Source organism: Danio aesculapii, chromosome 9 (assembly GCF_903798145.1).
Source record: "Danio aesculapii chromosome 9, fDanAes4.1, whole genome shotgun sequence".
Classification (NCBI taxonomy): Eukaryota; Metazoa; Chordata; class Actinopteri; order Cypriniformes; family Danionidae; genus Danio; species Danio aesculapii.
Window position 1 is genome coordinate 42,430,320 of NC_079443.1, and position 20,128 is coordinate 42,450,447.

A 20,128-nucleotide genomic window follows, 5' to 3' on the forward strand; every position below is an offset into this window, starting at 1 on the left:
AATATAATAATTCTGAATAGCAGAAATATTATTTTATAAAATATTTGTAAAGTAGTATATAGTAGTTATTTATATTATACATTTAATAATAATAATAATAATAATAATGATTGAAAAAACAACAACTAAATAACATATTATAAAATATTCATATACTAATATATATTAGCTATTGTTTAATATATTATTATTATTTTTATAGTTAATATTGTATTGATGAAACATTTTTTTCACATTATTATCAATATTTCAGAATATAATTCTGAATAGCAGAAACATTATATTATAAAATATTTGTATAATAGTTTATAGTAGTTATTTTTTTGTATTATTATACATTAATAATATAACAATAATATTTAAATAAATAAATAAATAAATAAAAAACACATTAGAAAAAATGTGTAGACTTATTTATATTAGATGTTGTTTGATATATTATTGTTTATGAATATAATAATAATAGTTTTTATTTTAATATTTAATTTTTTGGTACTATATTTATTATTATTATTATTAGTAATAATATTTAAGAATTTAATATAATAATTCTGAATAGCAATAATATATTATAAAATATGTGTGTAATAGTTTATAATAGTTATCATTTATTATACATTTTATAATCAATATTTCAGAATGTAATTCTGAATAGCAAAATGTTTGTTTTATACAATATTTGTATAATAGTTAGTAGTTTTAATATAATTTATAATTTATTGTAATATTTATTAGTTATTGTTGAATACATTGTTTATAAATATAAACAATATATATTTTTCTTTGATGTGTAATATTTTAATAACATAACTTTTTCCCATTATTATTAATATTTAATAATAATCATCATTATTATTATTATTAGAATAATAATACCAATAATTCTGAATAGCAACAGTGTATTCAAAATATATGTTTAATAAAATATAGTAGTTAAGTATATTATTATACATTTAATAATATAATACTTTATTTGCATGTTTGTGTAGCAATAATAATAATTGATGATAAAGTAATAATACAATAACATTTTATTTGCATAAGTATTGCATAATAATAATAATAATAATTTTATCATAAAGTTCAATAAAGTTTATTATAGCTACATTTTTATTGACTTTTTTTTTAACAACAACGACAACACTGTCATATCCATATCAGTCATTTTGTTCAGCAGAAACCCAGAAATCCTCTTTTAAGTGTTTTGTCGCATGAGCAGGTAAACCTTAAAGCTGACCTTGAAACTGCACCATAAACAAAGGAAGAGCTCATTTATTCACAACACTCTCTGATTTATTAGGAGCTTATTAAGAGTTGGCAGGAATGTCTGAATATCTAGTATTACGCTCATTTCCGATCTTGTGACCCGGTGACTTGCCACTTGTTACTGTCCTCTGACCACAGCAAGACTGAACCCAGAAACCCTCAATTATCACTGCAGCTCTACATTCACCGCTGCATCGCAGAAATGTGTCAAAGTGTTCATAATGTGATCTCAAATTCTCTTCCTCAAATTAACCAATTATCTCCCGTTCCTGAGGTGTTCATGAGTCCATTTTACCCACTACAGACTCACAGACAGGGACTGTGTCTGCACTGATTTCTTCAGGACACACACACTGTAATTTTACACTCCTTGACCTTTAATAAGGGTCGGAAAGGCTGTGCAGATATCCAGACCTTAACAACTGCTAGTTCTCAGAAAGACCTAAAATAACACCAGCAGATTCTGATCATTTCACAACTACATGGTGTGAAGCACAGGATCATGGCATTAAAAATAAGTCAACTATAGATGACAAAACGTATATTTTGAAAGGGTCCTGTTGTATGTATGCCTGGCTAGGCAAACGAAAAAAAAAAAGCAAAAGACAAAAAGAAAAATCTCTATACTTTCCAGGTTTCTGTATTCAGTAAATCTTTCTGAATAACATTAACACATTTTAATGTTACTGTAAAATACTGCAAATCTTACATACTGTTTTTAAATCAATAGTAAAAAAACATTTGTATGCATTATTATAACAATAGTGATAAACAAACAAAGTGATCAAATCTACACTACTATTAAAAATAGTGAGTTAAAATTAACAAAATTTTTAAAAGAAACCTCTTATTCACCAACTCTGCTGAAATTGGATTCAAAATGCAGTAATACTGGAAATATTAATATCAATATATGTGACCCTGGATCATAAAACCAGTCTTATGTTGCAGGGGTACTTATTTGGCAATAGGCAAAAATATTTTAAATTGGTCAAAATGATCAATTTTTCTTGTATTATTTTATAGATTTTTCTAATCATTAGAATATTCTCAAATCAAAAATTACACAATTCTGAGTGTGCCTCACACAGGTGAGTGGGCTTAAACCACCTGTAGAAAACCCACTCTTTCATCTCTCTATCACTTAAACCAACACTTGCACCAGTAAATAAATAAATAAAATAAATCAATAAATAAAATATCAAACAATAAACTAATAGACAGTTACCTTTAGTATTAGTTTATTATAATACTATATTTTTTTTACCTTAACTTATTATTATAATTTATTATAAATGTATTACTTTATTAGAATAAACTACTTCATTTAAACTTAATTACTATCTATTGTTTATTATTATTTAATAGTAATATAGTTTTGCACCAGACACTTTCTTACAATCACTCAACATCTCATAAAAGAACATTGTGCATTTTTAAAGTGTGCTTCACACAAGTGAGTGGGTTTGACAAACCACTTGTAGAAACCTCTTCTTGTTCTTGAATTGCTGAATACCTCCTCAATTGTAAGTCACTTTGGACAAAAGCGTCTGCTAAATGACTAAATGTAAATGTAAGTTCTCAAATGATCAAATCAAAACATTTTTGATTAGTAATATGCATTGCTAAGATCTTTAAATGCTATTTTATCAGTATTTAGATTTTATTGAGACCTCAGATTCCAGATTTACAAATAGTTGTGTCTCAGACAAATGTTCTACTATCCTAACAAACCATATATCAATAAGCAATACTGTATTAATATAAATTTATATTAATAATAGATTTTTCCTACAGTTGTATATGCTATGGAAAAAAACACAACCAACAATATCCACGAATATTGAAAACAAATACATTTTAACCTTACATGCCTTATATGTACAGTTTGAAAAGCAAAGCGTATTTATATACAAAGGCATGTTTAATGTTCTCTTTTATCTTGGCTAACCATCAACCATTTGATCAAGTTGTCAGTAAATGGGTGGAACTTAAACTATGATGGTATTTACTGTATATGTGTTTGTGCAAGCAAACGAGAGCTTTCCCGTACCGTGCAGAACTGGATGCCCCGCACACTGTTGCCAAGTTTGTCCAGTGGAGGAGACCAGCACATGATGCCCATCACATTGGGCACAACCAGTAGAATACCTCCAGACACACCTGACTTGGCCGGAAGACCCACCTTAAAAACAAAACCAAGCACAACATTGAATACATTAAAACAGCTGCATACAAATTGTTGACGTCATTTGTTTTTTTGATGATTTGATCATTATTAAGTTTATGTTTGATAATCATTGTAAATTGTTCACGTTTGCGTATTTGCTTTAATGTTTTGATTTTGTGAATGAAGACTTTTATTCTCTTAATGCAAATCGGGATTTAAGGCAGCTAAAGTAGTAGGTGGGGTCAGTAAGGCAAGAGGAGGCTGGCATGTGGTGACTGTTGCTACTGATTATCAATGAAGCCATTTCACTGATATGATGGATTAGGATGTGATGAAAATAATCGATGAAAAGGTTTCACAATGGACTCACACGTCATTGTTTGCCCTTACTGAGATAGCGGCATAGAGCAAAATGCCGCTACACAAATAATTATGACATCCACACTGTCAAAAAAAATTGATTCAACTCAAAATTGTGAGACAACTTGAGGTTTTTTGAGTTGACTCAACTTTCAACCCAAGTACCGCTTTTGACTTGATTTAAGTTGAGTAAGCCAGTTGCCTTAATTTTAAGTTAAGTCAAATTTTTTATTTTTTTATGGTGCATAGTTAAAAAAATCTAGTTTTTCTAGTTGACCCTCGCTGTTGACTCTCAAAAAATGCTGATTGGTTTCACACAATCGATTTGTGCTGGGACAACATGAAGGAATGGGGTATATGCCAACAGACCTTTAATTTCAGCCAGCCAGCCTCAGCGCTTCCAGTGAGTCTTTCCATTATAAAATTGCCACGTTTAGGTCTGATTTCTTTAAAAATCTGCGATCTTCACTGCTGGATTGATATACAATATAAAGTGGGTCTCAAACCGGAAATTAAAATATGAGTTTATTTTACCACAGTACTTTCAATGGAGTTTCTGTGCTAGCCTGCAGGTACTGACGGCGCTAGCGGTTACACGTTTTTTCATCTAGTTTTACGCTTGAACAACTAAATGAATGCTGAAGTCTATTTAAACAAATGTATTGTAATAGCATTACAACATCGATGCTGTAAAAGAAACCTTATGAAATTGAAAATAGTCATATTAAGCGTTTACCAGATGTGCATCATTGGGTGAAAAACACTAGCTGTGCATACACCCCATTGAGTTAACTTATTAGTTTTAACAAATTTAAGTGAATTGAACATAAAACAATTAAGAATTTCAGCTCATTTGAAACAAGCAGTTTTAACAAACAGCAAACTTCTTTTTTTGAGTGCTGGCTGGAGTGTAATTAGCTTGTCATATTCTGTAATATAACCTGATTGCACATAAAGTAGGTGTATGCAAACTACAGACATAATGTCAAAAACTGCAAACTGCAGTTATGAAAAAAGCAAAATACAAAGTTCTGTCATGAAACTATGCATGCGCATGCTGATAGGTTACACATAATCTGCTCCTACGTCAACTACATTATGCAGGTGATTGGCTGCTGTCGCTTCAGCAGCCAGTGAGCTTGCTCCTCAGCATTTTAAACGCCTCAATGCTGTTTTACGCAAGAAATGTGCAGCGTGTTTTCGAAGAGCCCCCTCCACCTCAGTTCCACCTCTGTTTACATCTACTATGAGGGTTACATATACATATATGTTTGCAGCAGCAGTGTGTTATGACCTCAGACTGCATGTCTGTTAATAGACTGGCAGTAGCAAGTCTCTATACTTGCTCTGCCAAAATTGACAAAGCAGCAGCAGCAGCAGCAGCGTAACAGGTTTATACCGCAAAGACCAAACACATCATCATTGCCACATACAAATTTATTACCAAACTAAATCTCTACCTAGAGTTGTCATGACAGAACTACATAATATTATAAACTACAGCAAACTACAGTTATTATTAAAAAATACATTAAAAATACAAACTACAGTTCACTGTACTCCATATAATTCAGGAATAAGGTACAGGATTTTGTTCTGAAAATTTTCATGCAAATATGGTATATTTGTTCAGTAAATCTAACTTTACATTTGAAATCAAGTGTACTTTTATAGGACAAAATACAGGCTTCCAGACTTCAAGCAAACGGTGATGTTTTGGGACTTTATATTTAATGGCTTCTTTATTGTTTGGTCAGATACATCACTAAATGCACCAAACGATGAGGCCTACTTTGGATAGATCTAAAACTATTGTAGTTTACCAATTTAAAATAGCATAATATAGCATAGAACAATAATGAAAATGTGAACTGTAACTATTGTGCTTTGAGTCTGGGTGTTTGAACGTGTGTGAATCTGCATGCAGAAAAGCTTACATGGAAGGCGAACTGTCCGGAGAAGTCATACATGCCACAGGAGTGCATGAGGCTGAGGGTGTTTCGCACAGCTTCAGGACTCAGCACACGCTCGCCTGTGATTGGACAGAAGCCGCCGTTGGCCAGCGTGGCAGCCATGACACTGGCACTCTCACACGTGACCTCGATGGAGCACAGCTAAACATGTGAAGGCAAACACACATGAAAACATATGATTATGAAAATATTGTTAGACCAAGTTCTCATTTTTTATTTCAACATGCTTCAATTGGCAACTTTGAAAGTAGATTGCAGTTCGAATGACCCTTCAAATCAAGCTATTAAAGCAAATCCTATACCTGTATAGGGATATGATTTACATTCACAGCTTGATTTGCAGGGTCATTGTTTTATATATTACTGTTTTATTGTTTAATATAAAACAATATTGTTTTATATATTAAGATACGATATAGTTAAGTAGTATAAACCAAGTTTGCAGTTTTTCCATATATCAGCATCCAAGTGTGATTTCGCAAATATGATATTGAATGTATCCATTTGATTTCGCTCAGTATACAGTTCACCAAACTAATAGTTAATGTTAGTTCCAAACAAAGGAACAAAACATTAATGCATCTCAGAGCAACACTATAGTGATTCGTTCCAAATAAATCTGTTTTTAACGAATCATTTGACAAAGTGATTCACACAGACAGTCAACTGCCCCATTTTTAAATCAATCAGCTTTTTCGAATAAATCCATTAAATGAACAATTCTGTGAATCACTCACTGTTTTGACTTTAGGCTCACAATTGTCTATAATATCACAATTGTCTATAATAACAGGTCTAATCCTGGACAAAAATCACACACACACACATTATATTTAATCAGTGGTGTAAAGTAACAAATTACAAATACTCAAATTACTGTAATTGAGTAGTTTTAATCAGATATTGTAAATTACTGAGAAGTACTAAAAATGTGTACTTTTACTTTCCCTTGAGTACATTTTTAGTGCTGTACATTTACTCCACTACTTTTTTTCAACCTGCAGTCAATGCTTTATTTTTTCTTGTCTATGGGAATTAGAAAAATCAGTCCTGTGATTCCTGTCCAATCAAAATCGCAGCAAATTGCAGCAAACTGTTTGGAAACATTAAAAGTGTCCAAGAACATGTACAAACTCTTTACATGCATTGACCCAAAGACTGTTTAGATGCATGTCACTGATGAAAAGATGACGGATGTTTACTGTATGATGACCAAAATGGCCTTAAACACCCAGGAGGAACAAGATGCCAACATGACGTCAGATTGACGTTGTACCCAAACGTCATGCAAAATGGATGTTGCATTTTGTTTGCAAATGAAAATCTGGTTGACGTCAGAACTCAACATCAGGCCGACATCAATGTCCAACGTCCAACTTAAAAACAACCAACTATCAACGTCTAATGATGTTACAGTTTGACGTTACCACTATGACATCTATCAGAAGTTGGATTTTGGTTGTCATACCTGATGAATAAATGTCATGCTAATAAATTTGACGTTAATATGATATTGGTTTAAGATGTTAGCTCCACGTTAGTGTTTGGTCACTTTTTAACACAACTTAAAATTAACCAACCATCAACGTCATTTGACGTCATTATTGGAAATCAAAATATCTTTGTCCTTGAACGCTGGCTAGACATTGAATTTTGGTCACCTGATGTCACGACCTAACCTAACACTAATGTTTTATGACATTGTGTGCCTGGTGGGCAATAACTAAATGCACTACAGTATGTTACGTTTACACACATCCACAAATTACATGTAAATGCATCAGCTTTTTACAGCGTAATACTCATTACTCTTGAGCACCTTTAAAAGGGCTACTTTTACTCAGAGTAAAATTTACAACAGACACTTTTACTCTACTTGCACTACATTTTAAGGCAAGTAATGCTACTCGAGTATGGTTTTTCAGTACTCTTTCTACCACTGTATTTAATAGACAAAAAATATATAAAATATTCACATTTTTGTCAATAATATCGCACACCATCATTGTTTGTGTGTGTGTGTAGTAATGGGAGCTATTTGGTATCAACTTGGCTCTCCACACACACACACACACACACACACACACACACACACACACAGCACGTGATTTTCAGAGGCACATGACAAGCCAAGAGACAGTCACCAGTCTGCAGTCCTGCCATGCTTGTAGCATGACAAACTACTAAACCATTCAGGACAACAAATCAACTTTTGTTATAACGATTTAACTCTAAGCCAGGGAATCGACAGTAATTCACCAATCTGTTTTTGATTGTGATTCACAACTCTTGTTTTGATTTGATCCTTGTTTTGAGGGGCATTTTTAAAAAATTAAAAGGAGTTCAGATGCAAAAACCTAAATGCCATGTGAAATGTTCTTCTAAATAGAGCATTTTTCACAAGCTCCTGTGTTTATGTTCAGTAAATCCACTTTTATGGCAAAAAAAATGGTTATTTGCATTGCATTTAAATTTTATTTCATTACAAGTGAAATAACTGCACAAAAATGTTGGAGGTAGAGAAAAATGCTCATTTTAGAAGAAAATTTCAGATGGCATTTAGAGGTTTTCAGAACTCATTCATTTTCTTTTCAGCTTAGTCCCTTTATTAATCAGGGGTCGCCACAGTGAAATGAACAGCCAACTTATCCAGCATATGTTTTATGCAGCGGATGCCCTTCCAGCTGTAACCCATCACTGGGAAACATCCACTCACACTCATTACTCATTCGGACAATTTAGCTTACCCAATTAATCTATAGCGCATGTCTTTGGAATTGTGGGGGGAACTGGAGCGCACGGAGGAAACCCACGAGAACATGCAAACTCCACACAGAAATGCCAACTGCGATCGTGCTACTCACTGCACCACTGTGACACCCCTTTTTCAGAACTCTTTAGTTATTAAAAGTAATTAATAGATATTAATAAATAGTAAAAGTAAAATAGCAACAGTAAATAGTAATTAATAGACATCAAGTGATCAAGTGACAGTATAGATATTTATAGATATTGGTATAAATTATTTCTTTCAAGTGCTATTCTTTAGACACATTTACTCCACAGAAATCCTGAAAAACGAATCATTTCTCATAAAAATCAGCAGTTCATCTAAGCACCACAAAGGTTTGCATATTAATAATTGATGTTAAATTAATATTGAGCACCAGCATTTAAGGAAGATCATGTTTCACTTAATGCTAAAGTAATGACATTTGGCAATTCAGCTTTGCAAAAAATAAAATAAAAAAATCAATAAACTAATAGAAACAGTTACCTTCAGAATTAGTTTATTATAATGGATTTATTTTTATACCTTAACTTATTAATATGGAGTCACGGTGGCGCAGTGGGTAGTGCTGTCGCCTCACAGCAGGAAGAACGCTGATTTGAGCCTCAGCTGGGTCAGTTTGCATTTCTGTGTGGCGTTTGCATGTTCTCCCCGCGTTCGCACGGGTTTCCTCTGGGTGCTCCGGTTTCCCCCACAAATCCAAAGACATGCGCTATGGGTGAATTGGGTCAGCTAAAAGTCTGTAGTGTGTGTGCATGAATGAGAGTGTAAGGGTGTTTCCCAGTACTAAGTTACAGCTGGAAGGAAATCCGCTGCGTAAAACATATGCTGGGTAAGTTGTCGGTTCGTTCCGCTGTAGTGACCCCAGATTAATTAAGGGACTAAGCCGAAAAGAAAATGAATAAATGAACTTATTATTATTTTGTATTATAAACGTATTACTTTATTAGAATATATTACCTTATTTTAACTTAATTATTATATATTGTTCATTATAATTATATTTTAATACTTTATTTTACTTTATTATAATGTGTTGATTTTCAAAAATACTTTAAAAAAGTTCCAACTCCAAATTTTTTAACTACTACATGATGCACTTCAGTTTTCAATCCCAAAACTCACTAAAATCAAAATGCATTTTTTGTTTGTTATTGCCACTTATCTAGCCATTCAGTTCAATGTCTGATAACTACAAATTCTTTGCAGAATGCATTGCAAGAAGCTCATTCATTTTATGTTGCAAGCAACTGAGAAATGTGTACAAAACTCTGTACAAACCTGAAAGTACAAGTCCAGAACAGCCGTCATGTCTGTACCATCTGGAAAACACTGTTTATAAAAAAACTAGTAAGTAAATGGAAAGTAAAGTTTACAGCTAACAAAAGGAGATAATGTGAACGATATGAAAGATTTTAGGGTGCGATAAATCAGGGCAGATGAAGACACTTCACCATGAGATACAAACCTTCTTTTCTTTCAGGTAGTAGCCAATAGCGAAATTCCTGTCTCCTGACTCACGCTCTGACTGGAATCTGCATGAGGAAACAGGTGAAAATGTAGTGAAACACGACAGCTTATTTTGATTCTACACTCTATCAACCATTTCTAAAATTAAAAACACAGAACTAACAGATCAACTTACGTGGCATTGCTGAAACCAACATATTCATTTCCTGCCATCTTCTTCAAAAAGTTCATGACCTGCAGAAGAGAAATCAGAACATTTAAGTCCAAAGCAACAGTTTCTGTGAAAATGTTAACACAATCCTTAAACCTTTGACTTACATAATCAAACTTCTCAGCATTGCCTGCTAATTGCTGAAAGACAAAGGAAAGGTGTAAATGACATGCAAATATATTCTGTCCTCACTGAGAGTTTATAATACTCCTATTCTAATAATCACATCAAAATACACTCACCAGCCACTTTATTAGGTGTTCAACTCATTGTTAACACAAATATATAATCAGCCAATCACAGTATTTAGCCATGTAGATGTGCAACAGAATGGGGCAGAAAGGCTTTAAAAGTTTTTTTTAACATGACATAATTATTGGTACTTAACAGTCCAATCTGAGTATTTCAGAAACTGCTGATCTACTGGGATTTTCATGCATAATCATCTCTAGGGTTTACAGAGAATGCTCAAAAAAGGGAGCATATCTAATAAGCAGTGGTGCTGCGGGTAAAAACACCTTGATGATCCTAGATATCTGATAATATCCAGACTGGGTAAAGCTTGAATAAATCACACCAAAACCTTAAAGCAAATGAGATACAGCAGCAGAAGAACAAATCTGTGCCACTCCTACCAGCTACATTACCTACAAAAAATGAATACACTTGGATATTGGATAACAGAAGTTTTGAAAAAGAGTCTTTTATTTCTTGTGCAACATTTGGACAGGAGGGTCAATATTTGGTGCAAAGATGAATCCATCTTGTCTTGCATCAGCGGTTCAGACGACTGATGGTGGTGTAATGTTTTGTTGGCACACTTTGGGCCAATTAGTACCAACTGAGCATCATTTAAATGCCACAGCCTACTCTAGCAAAGTCTATAGAGTACACACGACACTTGTATTGTTCTGAATGGGGAAAAGTGTAACGTCAATATGGAGCCCATCATTGATTGCAATAGACTGACAATTCTCCTGGGAGGTGACCTGGTCCAGATCTGTCTGTCAATTTGACTTAATTTTACTTTATGTCAATTTTATGACAATTTTAATTTGTTTTGAACGTTGTGGGGTCAGGAAACACAGCTGGAAATCTCAGGAAATACTTGCCTCACAGGCATGAGAATTAAATCTACACAATGTCTGAAATCCCTAATTTTAAACTAACCAACTACACTAGAAAACAAATGTTTTTTGGTTTTGCAATTGGTTTTGTATGAAATAAACACGAGGTACAGTCTGTCCTGTTTGACCTCATAGATTAAGCTCCAACATTCAGATGCAAATCACATAACAGAAACCACTTGAACAAGCTTGTGATCAAAGAGGTCACTGTCATTTTGGGAGGAAATTTGCCATCAATATCAAGTTGCACATTATGGCCCTATTTACACTAATACGTTTTAGTTAAAAAATGATGTTTTAGAACGAAAATGAGCCACGTCCACACTGGCGTTTCACCTAGTGTTTCTGAAAAGTTCTCCGTCCACACTACACCACTGAAAACGCACATCACGTGACCACACACACTTTGGCATGCCCTGCAGCGTATGCGGACGTCTGAGCTCCAGGGAGTCAGCGGTTGCTTAGAGCACAGCTCCCCAGGTACGAGCAGCGCACGTCGGACAGTTCATCAAGGATCTACCGCTGCATCTCATCTGACTATAGTTGTTAAACGTGATGTTTAATTGATCTTGTCACTATCTAATGACTCCTCGTACTTTTGAATCTATTACTTATTCTCAGGTAATGTGTTTTGGCTGAGCAAAAAGATAAGTTAATTATAAGTTATAAGTTTATTAAAGTATATTAAAGTTTAGTAAATTAAAGTTTATTAATTTATGCAACCACGTACACTGATTCTGCACATTTGACTGATTGCTTGCCTTTATTTCCTATATTGTATAAACTTATTGTATTACCTGATTGCCAAGATTGATTATTAAAACTGATATTCAGCAAAAGGGACAGGGTATGTTTCATATTTTTCAATGAAAATGAAACAAGGCAAAAATGTTATAGGCTCTGTTTTGTAATAAATATGCATACAGTGAAGATGACGGTCATAAATATGCAGCTACACAACGCCTCAACATTTTTGGTGTCTGTTAAGTTGTTAAAATCAAAATGAAAATAGGCAGTTCCTTGTATCATGTTTTCATTTTATTGTTAAGATAGTTGAACCGCGCAGCCAGGGTGATACGAATGACGTTATAAAGCACACTGTTCCCTTTGAAAGATTTACCCGACGTGTCCTCAGCAGTTCGCTTTCCATATCAAACTTGCGAAGAATTTACAAGGAAAAAACACAGGACTGAATTATTTACATAATACTGAGAAAAAGTCCAATCAGATAGGCGAATGTCTGCAACCACACTTGTGTTTTCAGATGTTTCTGTTTTCCCCTATCCATACTGACATGGAGCAGCAGCGATTTGGAGAATTTGATGTTTCATCATTCAAACAGAATGCCTGAGAGGCATTTCAAAGATGGCCCCTGAGTGAAATGTCTTGCCTTAAAGGGACCTTGACTCTATTAATCATGTCAATTCCTTCATGCACACAGTAAACCAATCTTAAGGAAGTCTACAGTACTTCCAGCAAAATAATATACCATGGCACATCTCAAATCATCTCACCCTGATTTCTTGAATATGATCATGTTTTCACTAAACTCGAATGACCTCCACAGTTAGCAGATCTCAATACAATAAATGACTTTCCACAAAGCAATTTTGTATTTAAAAAACATCTAATAGACATCTAAACATAAACAGCATGGCTAAAACAAGGCTAAGTTTGGGCTCTCTGTGAAAATCTAATAGATGTCCAAGAATAGCCCAAAACTAGACTAGTCATCAAATACAAAGATTAGACAAACTTCATGTGTCACTCGTTCCTGTCTATTTTTGGACTAGACGTCTATTAAATTTTCACTGACTGACCAAATTTTCCCTTGTTTTAGCTAATAGATCTATATTTCGCAACTATTAGCCTTATGTGAAGGAACCAGAGATTTGCATCATAGCCACCAAATCTACAGCAACTGCGTGATGCTCTCTTGAAGACTAAGTATGTTTCACACATATTGTTAAATCTGTGACTCAAATAATTAAGATAGTTCTGGAATGCAAAAGGGGGTTCAACCTAGCAAGGCGTACCTAATAAAGTGGCTGGTGAGTGTACATTTTTAAAAGTAGCATCATGGGGAAAAACATAACCCAGAACAGTAACTATCTCATACAGATTAGCAGTAAAGAAATGGACAAAGTCATTTCGTAAAATATTACCAGTGGTAAAATCATCAGTTAGTAATCTGCAGTTAGAAATCATAATCATTTCATAAGTGTGCTACAGTTATGCTCTACGAAGGAAATGATGATGAACCGCTACAGAGCAAAGACTGGAGTTAAACGTGTACATGAAGACCTGTAGGCCAGACAGAGAAGTGGGTCAAAAAACAAGAGTGGATGTGAATCAGCAGGGTTGGTAACGTCTTAAGATAAAGTGTAAGAGGGATCTGTGCATTGTGTGGTGATGTGTTCCTGAATGAGTGCAGATTAGTGAATATTAACCTGCTAATTCTTGCCAGTTTGAGTGTGGGTTGAGGCATCCATTAAACTAACGTAAAGAGCAATAAAACCATTGAGCTTGACTGCGTTATTGTCAGAAATGAACTGTAAACTGTCATGAATGACTGTAAACTGCTGAACATCAGGGATGTGAAGTTCTAAATTGTTGTATTATTCTTACTAAATTACAGTTACAAAATAGATTTTTCTTAAATAAATGATGCATGAAATTTATAAATTGATCAAAACCAATTACAAGACTAAAAGCAACAGTTATAAAGTAAGTATTTTTATTTCAAATATAGTAGAAATGTTAATAGAGCTTTACAGAACAAAACAAATATTAACATTTTACTGAAACCCACAACTAATAAATCCATTAAATTCAGAGAAACTGAAAATTATGATTTTTTCCCATATACACTACCTGACAAAAGTTGTAAGAGCAACAATTAATAACTTGACTTCTAGTTGATCACTTGGAAAAGTGGCAGAAAGTAGATTTTTCCAATGAATCATCTGTTGAACTGTTGAACAGATACTGCAGAAGACCTATTGGTACCCGCATGGACCCAAGATTCTCTTAGAAATCAGTCAAGTTTGGTGAAGGAAAATCATGGTTTGAGGTTACATTCAGTATGGGGGTTTGCGAGAGATCTGCAGAGTGGATGGCAACATCAACAGCCTGAGGTATCAAGACATTTGTGCTGCCCATTACATTACAAACCACAGGAGAGAACCAATTCTTCAGCAGGATAGCGCTCCTTCTCTCCAGGATAGCGCTCCTAACTGCAAGAACACTTTGCCATTCCAGATGACTTTATTAATAAGTTATTTGAGTCATTGCAGAGATGTGTGGATGCAGTCCTCCAAGCTCATTGCAGTCATACACAACATTAACTCTTTTTCCACTGTACCATGACTTTATATTCTATACTGTTCATTATTTCTGTTAAGTGACAAGACTTTTGTCTGAGCAAAGTCAGGCCTTACTGTCCTAATTAAATAATTAAAAATCAAGGTATGATCATATTTTATTTTGCTAAAATAAGCGTAATCTTGCCTTTCATATAAACCACTTGTGATACCAAATGATCAACTAGAGGTCAAGTTATTATTTGTTGTTCCTAAAACTTGGATAGGCCACAAGACTTTTGTGAGGTAGTGTACATTTAAGCCAAAATAATGTTTAAAAATCAATTTTACAGTACCCTTATTTTAATGCAAGCACAATTGCTATGTACTTCTTTCACACCTGCTGAAAATTACTTCTTATGAGAGGGTAAAAAGTGTATGAAATGTGCTAAATGCATTACATACCTATTTTACTTCAGAAACCCACAAAGGCCATGCATTGGTATTATTTAAAAAAATAAAACTCAAGAAAAAAGGCAGAATAAAACATAAACACATGGCCTCAATGGGCTTCTGTAGTTTATAGCACATTTGGTCCTGCCCTGATGTTCTACTTTATGCAGTCGCCGCTTGATTAAGGAACACAATGGCACTACTGATATTTTAGTATCCAGGCTTGTTCATGGGGAGGGAGGAAAAATGGAAAGGAAAAATTACCAACGTCATTGACCTGCAGCAGTGGTCAAAAAACCCCACAGATCCTACGTCTGCAAAATATGCAACAACATAAAAAAAGCACACAGAGGCTTCAACAGCATATCACACGCTTTTTAGTACACGCTCATGGCGGAGCTCAAGGACTCGGAAAGAAAAAGGGAGGAAATGATGTCATGCGTTACTGAGGTGCAAAGGAAACCGACAGGCACGACTTACATTCAGCACTGACCTACCGGAGCACATCAGAGGAGTCACACCCAAATCATTGACAGGAGAACAGTATGAGAAAAGAGCATCACAATGGCTGAGTTCAGGTGTGATGGAGGGAGATGTGTGAGCTTGTGTTGTTCACAGGATGCCCAACATTCATCACTCAGTGATGTGCATCCTTTTTAATGTGTGGATTGGTTAAAATGAGTTAAAATACATTTTAGGGCTGTCAATTACATTTGAACTAATAACATGGTGTGCAACAAATTAAAGAACAGCGTTTCATTTTTTCTGAGAAAACCCCCATGATGATAAATAAAACAAAGTATTTATTTCATATTCTAAAACATTAGTGTGTATCTGGTGAAACAAATATTTCTATATTTTACTAAAGTCATTTCTGTAAACTTTCTAAAGAAGGGCGGCACAACATATTAAAATGATATAATATTGAGTCTGTAGAGGTCTTTTTCAATTATTTTTGTATTTACATTTTTACTTATTGGATTATATACTCCCAGCAGGCACAAGACATGAACATGATGTCAGATTGACGTTGTACCCCAACGTTGTAGGATGTTGCATTTTGTTTGGAAATGAAAATCTGGTTAACATCAAAACCTAAAATCAGGCCGATGTCAATGTCCAACGTCCAACCTTAAATCAAACAAATATCAACGTCTAATGATGTTACAGCTTGGGATGGTATGGACGTTACCACTGTGACGTCTATCAGACATTGGATTTTTGTTGCCATACCTGACGAATAAATGTCAGTATTTGACGTTAATTTGATGCTGGTGTAAGATGTTGGCTCCACATTGGATTTTGGTTGCCATACCTGATGAATAAATCTCAGTATTTGACGTTAATTTGATGTTGGTGTAAGATGTTGGCTCCTTGTTGGATTTTGGTCACTTACCAACGCAACCTCAAAACAACCAAATATCAACGTTTAATGATGTTACAGCTTGAGGTGGTGTGGACGTTACCACTATGACGTCTACCAGACGTTGGATTTCGGTTGTCATACCTGACGAATAAATGTCAGTATTTGACATCAATATGATGTTGGTTTAAGATGTTGGCTCGACGTTGGACTTTTGTCACTTTCCAACACAACCTAAAATCAACCAAATATTAACGTAATTTGATGGTGTTATTGGACGTTTAAAATAACGTTGTCCGTATATGCTGGATAGACATTGAATTTTGGTCACTTGGTGTCACGACCTAAATCTAACCTAATATTAATGTCTTATGACATTGTGTGCCTGCTGGGCTGTCGTTATACAAGTAAAATCGCTACACAAATAAAGTTGACCATGACCTATTCATATATGTGATATACATATTGCAAATATGTAAATAAATGAGTAGCAGTAGAGTATAACAGTAGAGCAAAGTGATTTGTTTGTTTACATTCTTAAAATGCCTGATTTGTTTTATAAAACAGTAAAAACCGGTTGAAGTCAGAAGATAGCGATGCTTTCTGTTCCCTCAAATAATATGAAATGCATATTTGTTATCACATTGTTTAAAAATATCATATTGCATTTCATATTTCATTATTTTGCATGCTATTGCACATCACATTTTTTCTTCAGTATCGCACAAACCTTAATCAAATGTAAATTTCATTTTGGCAAGTTGAATCCATTCCTGAAATGAACTCCAAACTAATTAGGTTTTGGCCTAATTTTGTTCAAAACGACTTTACATCACAGGATAAAAAGCATCTGCTAAATGAGTACATTTGTAATTAACTTTTTTTTTTATTTCACTTGAAGAATATTGGGGCCTGCAGACTTGTTTTGTCCATTGTTTTGCTAAATATACATCAACAACATTTGGATTTAGCTTTAAGACAAGACTATTTTTTGACATAATAAGTCACACCTGGCTATCACAAGTAAAATAGAGAATACAGTATTTAAATAAGAAAGGGGGTGGGGGTGACAAACAGAAATTATGGAGGCATTCATCACCATAAACATTAAAGATTAACAAATATACTGTACTTAAAGCAAAGCTAAAACTAATCAAATGCACCAATCAAAATGCTTCAAGCCTGCTTTACTTGCATGATGCTAACTGCATTATATAATTCACTTTAAAATAGAAGTTTCAGATAAATTCAGACAACATATTTCTGAAAACACTTTTGCACTGAATTAACTATAAATTGACAGCCCTTATAATTGCATAAAAACGTGAATGTTTTTTTTTATGCAAGCCTGTCATAGCACAAGATGACAATATTTTTTCCAAATCAACTCAAAAAAGCCTGCTGGAAATGTGTGTTTTCTTTAGAAACGATCACTTTGCATTAAACTTAGACAATCATGCACACTGTATTCAACGGCTCAACTCTGAGCATAAGTGTCAACATAAAGCAATAAAAACACTTGAATCACAAAACCACCATTAACCCAGCTGGAGTGTTTTTCTCCTCTTGTGTGTTTGCACATGGATCAAAACACATATAAGACCAAGGAGCATCCACTGTAACACGCATACGAAACTAAAACGTGCAAACAACTCCAAGAAACACCAGCTGGGTTTAATAAAACCACTACATATGCTTATAGCAAATACTCTAAATATATACCATGATGCATTTTTTAAAATATGGCACAAGTAGGGCTGGGTGATACTGTATAAATATCAAATGTTACATTCAAATTTGTAGGTTTAACTTCCAGTTTAATGTGTTTACAAAGCATTAATAAAATGCTTACTGAAACTTTTATAGTTTTAAAGGCTTTAATAAAATATATTTAGGAAACTATTGATGTTTTTGCCATGTTTACTTGGATGAATTTAAAAGAAAAATTGAAATACTCAAGAGTTCGACAACGCAGATCTGTCCAGATTGCGTGTCTTCAATGTCATTATTATAAGATGTTTCGGTTGCTTTAATCTTTACGAATACAATTTTGGTATGCTAAAACTTAAAACGTAGTATATATTCTTTGCATGCTCTATAAACTAAAAGCATTTGCAGTAATCATGTATGATATAGGCTACTGAATAGGTGATAAACATATTTGTACATACACTATATTGCCAAATGTTCTGAGAAACCCCTCCAAATCTCTGAATTCAGGTGTTCCAATTCTTTCAATGGTCACTGATGTATAAAATAAAGCACTCAGGCATGTACACTGATTTTACAAACACTTGTGAAAGAATGGGTCACTTTCAGGAGCAATTGTCAACTGTGCAATAAGTCCAATTGTGAAATTTGCTCAATATTAAATATACCACAGTCAACTGTTAGTGACATTGAAGTGAAAGCAATTGAGAACAACAGCAACGTTAAAAAACAACAACAGGGTAGTGTGAGAGTATGCTGATGGGCACAATGCTCAGAAGTTGCCAACTTTCTGCAGAGTTAATAGCTACAAACCTCCACGTAGCCTTCATATTAGCTCAAGAACAGTGAGTAGAGAGCTTCATGAAATGGGATTCTATTAAATCTTAAATCACCTTACATCACTTACTAATTTGCCTGGCAATCTGATGGGTGTGTCTGGGTTTGGCAGTTGCCAGGAGAACGATACTTGCCTGACTGCATTGTGCCAAGTCTTTTCAGGGGTTGAGGACGTTTGTTCTATTAAATGGAACAATTAACGCTTTAGCATACCAAGACATTTTGGACAATTTCATCAGGTTTTCCCACTTTAAAGCCAAATATTAAACTCTCTGACTTTTCTCTTATTTTCAATGACTAAAAAGCTTAATTTTTATGACTAATGAACATAAATACAGATTGCTGTTGCACTTACATATATATTAATAATGTAATATAAAAATAACATTAAACTAAAAACATATATATAAAAAAGTTTTAGCTTCAATATCATTTTTCATGACTTTAATAGCCACTATGAGAACAAAAATGAATAATTTACCCTAGATTTTGGAGAAAAAAAACTTGCTGTTTGTGTGGCTGTGAAGTGTTTAAAAAGCTTGATAATAGTTTTAGAGACATTCAATTTTTAGTAGCTTTTCTGTTATCTAATTTTTAACACAGAGCATGGTCATTTTGAAGCTAAAGCACTTAAAATGTATATTATATTATCCTGACATTATTTGCTTAGTTAACAGGTGCTTAGTTAATGATTACTGCATTTGATTTTAGTGGCTGCAAGTTGATCAGCTTGAGAGGAATAAAATGGAGCTTAAAATAGCCAAACCATATCAATAGGGATGAAACAACAAAAAAGTACACATTTATATATTGACGATAAATAGAAACAAAAATTTAAAGCGACAAATTTTTTTTTTTAATTGTATGATGTTCCAGAACTTCCACGATCCATGGAAAACCTGTTCATGCTCTCAAATTTGTGATAACAGTTTGAGGATGACACAATCCTAATGATCAGTTCACAAAGCAAGGTCTATAAAGACATGTACGAGGAGTTTAGTGTTGAGGAACTTGACTGGCCTGCACAGAGTCCTGACCTCAACTTGATTGAACACTTCTGAGATGAATTAAAGCCAGGTCTTCTCATCCAACATC

General features: G+C 33.9%; 1 protein-coding gene across 4 annotated transcripts in view; it reads right to left on the reverse strand.

Annotated features, from left to right (window-relative positions):
* Positions 1 to 20,128, reverse strand: part of glsb (glutaminase b) — an 86,035-nt gene that overhangs the window by 23,557 nt on the left and 42,350 nt on the right. For all 4 annotated transcript variants that reach the window (XM_056465760.1, XM_056465759.1, XM_056465762.1 and 1 more), the window contains exons 8-13: positions 10,349 to 10,381; positions 10,206 to 10,264; positions 10,029 to 10,095; positions 9,842 to 9,892; positions 5,734 to 5,910; positions 3,320 to 3,451 (exon numbers count right to left, since the gene is read on the reverse strand). In XM_056465760.1, the coding sequence (XP_056321735.1) occupies positions 3,320 to 3,451; positions 5,734 to 5,910; positions 9,842 to 9,892; positions 10,029 to 10,095; positions 10,206 to 10,264; positions 10,349 to 10,381 (519 nt within the window). The remainder of the gene's footprint in view (positions 1 to 3,319; positions 3,452 to 5,733; positions 5,911 to 9,841; positions 9,893 to 10,028; positions 10,096 to 10,205; positions 10,265 to 10,348; positions 10,382 to 20,128) is intronic.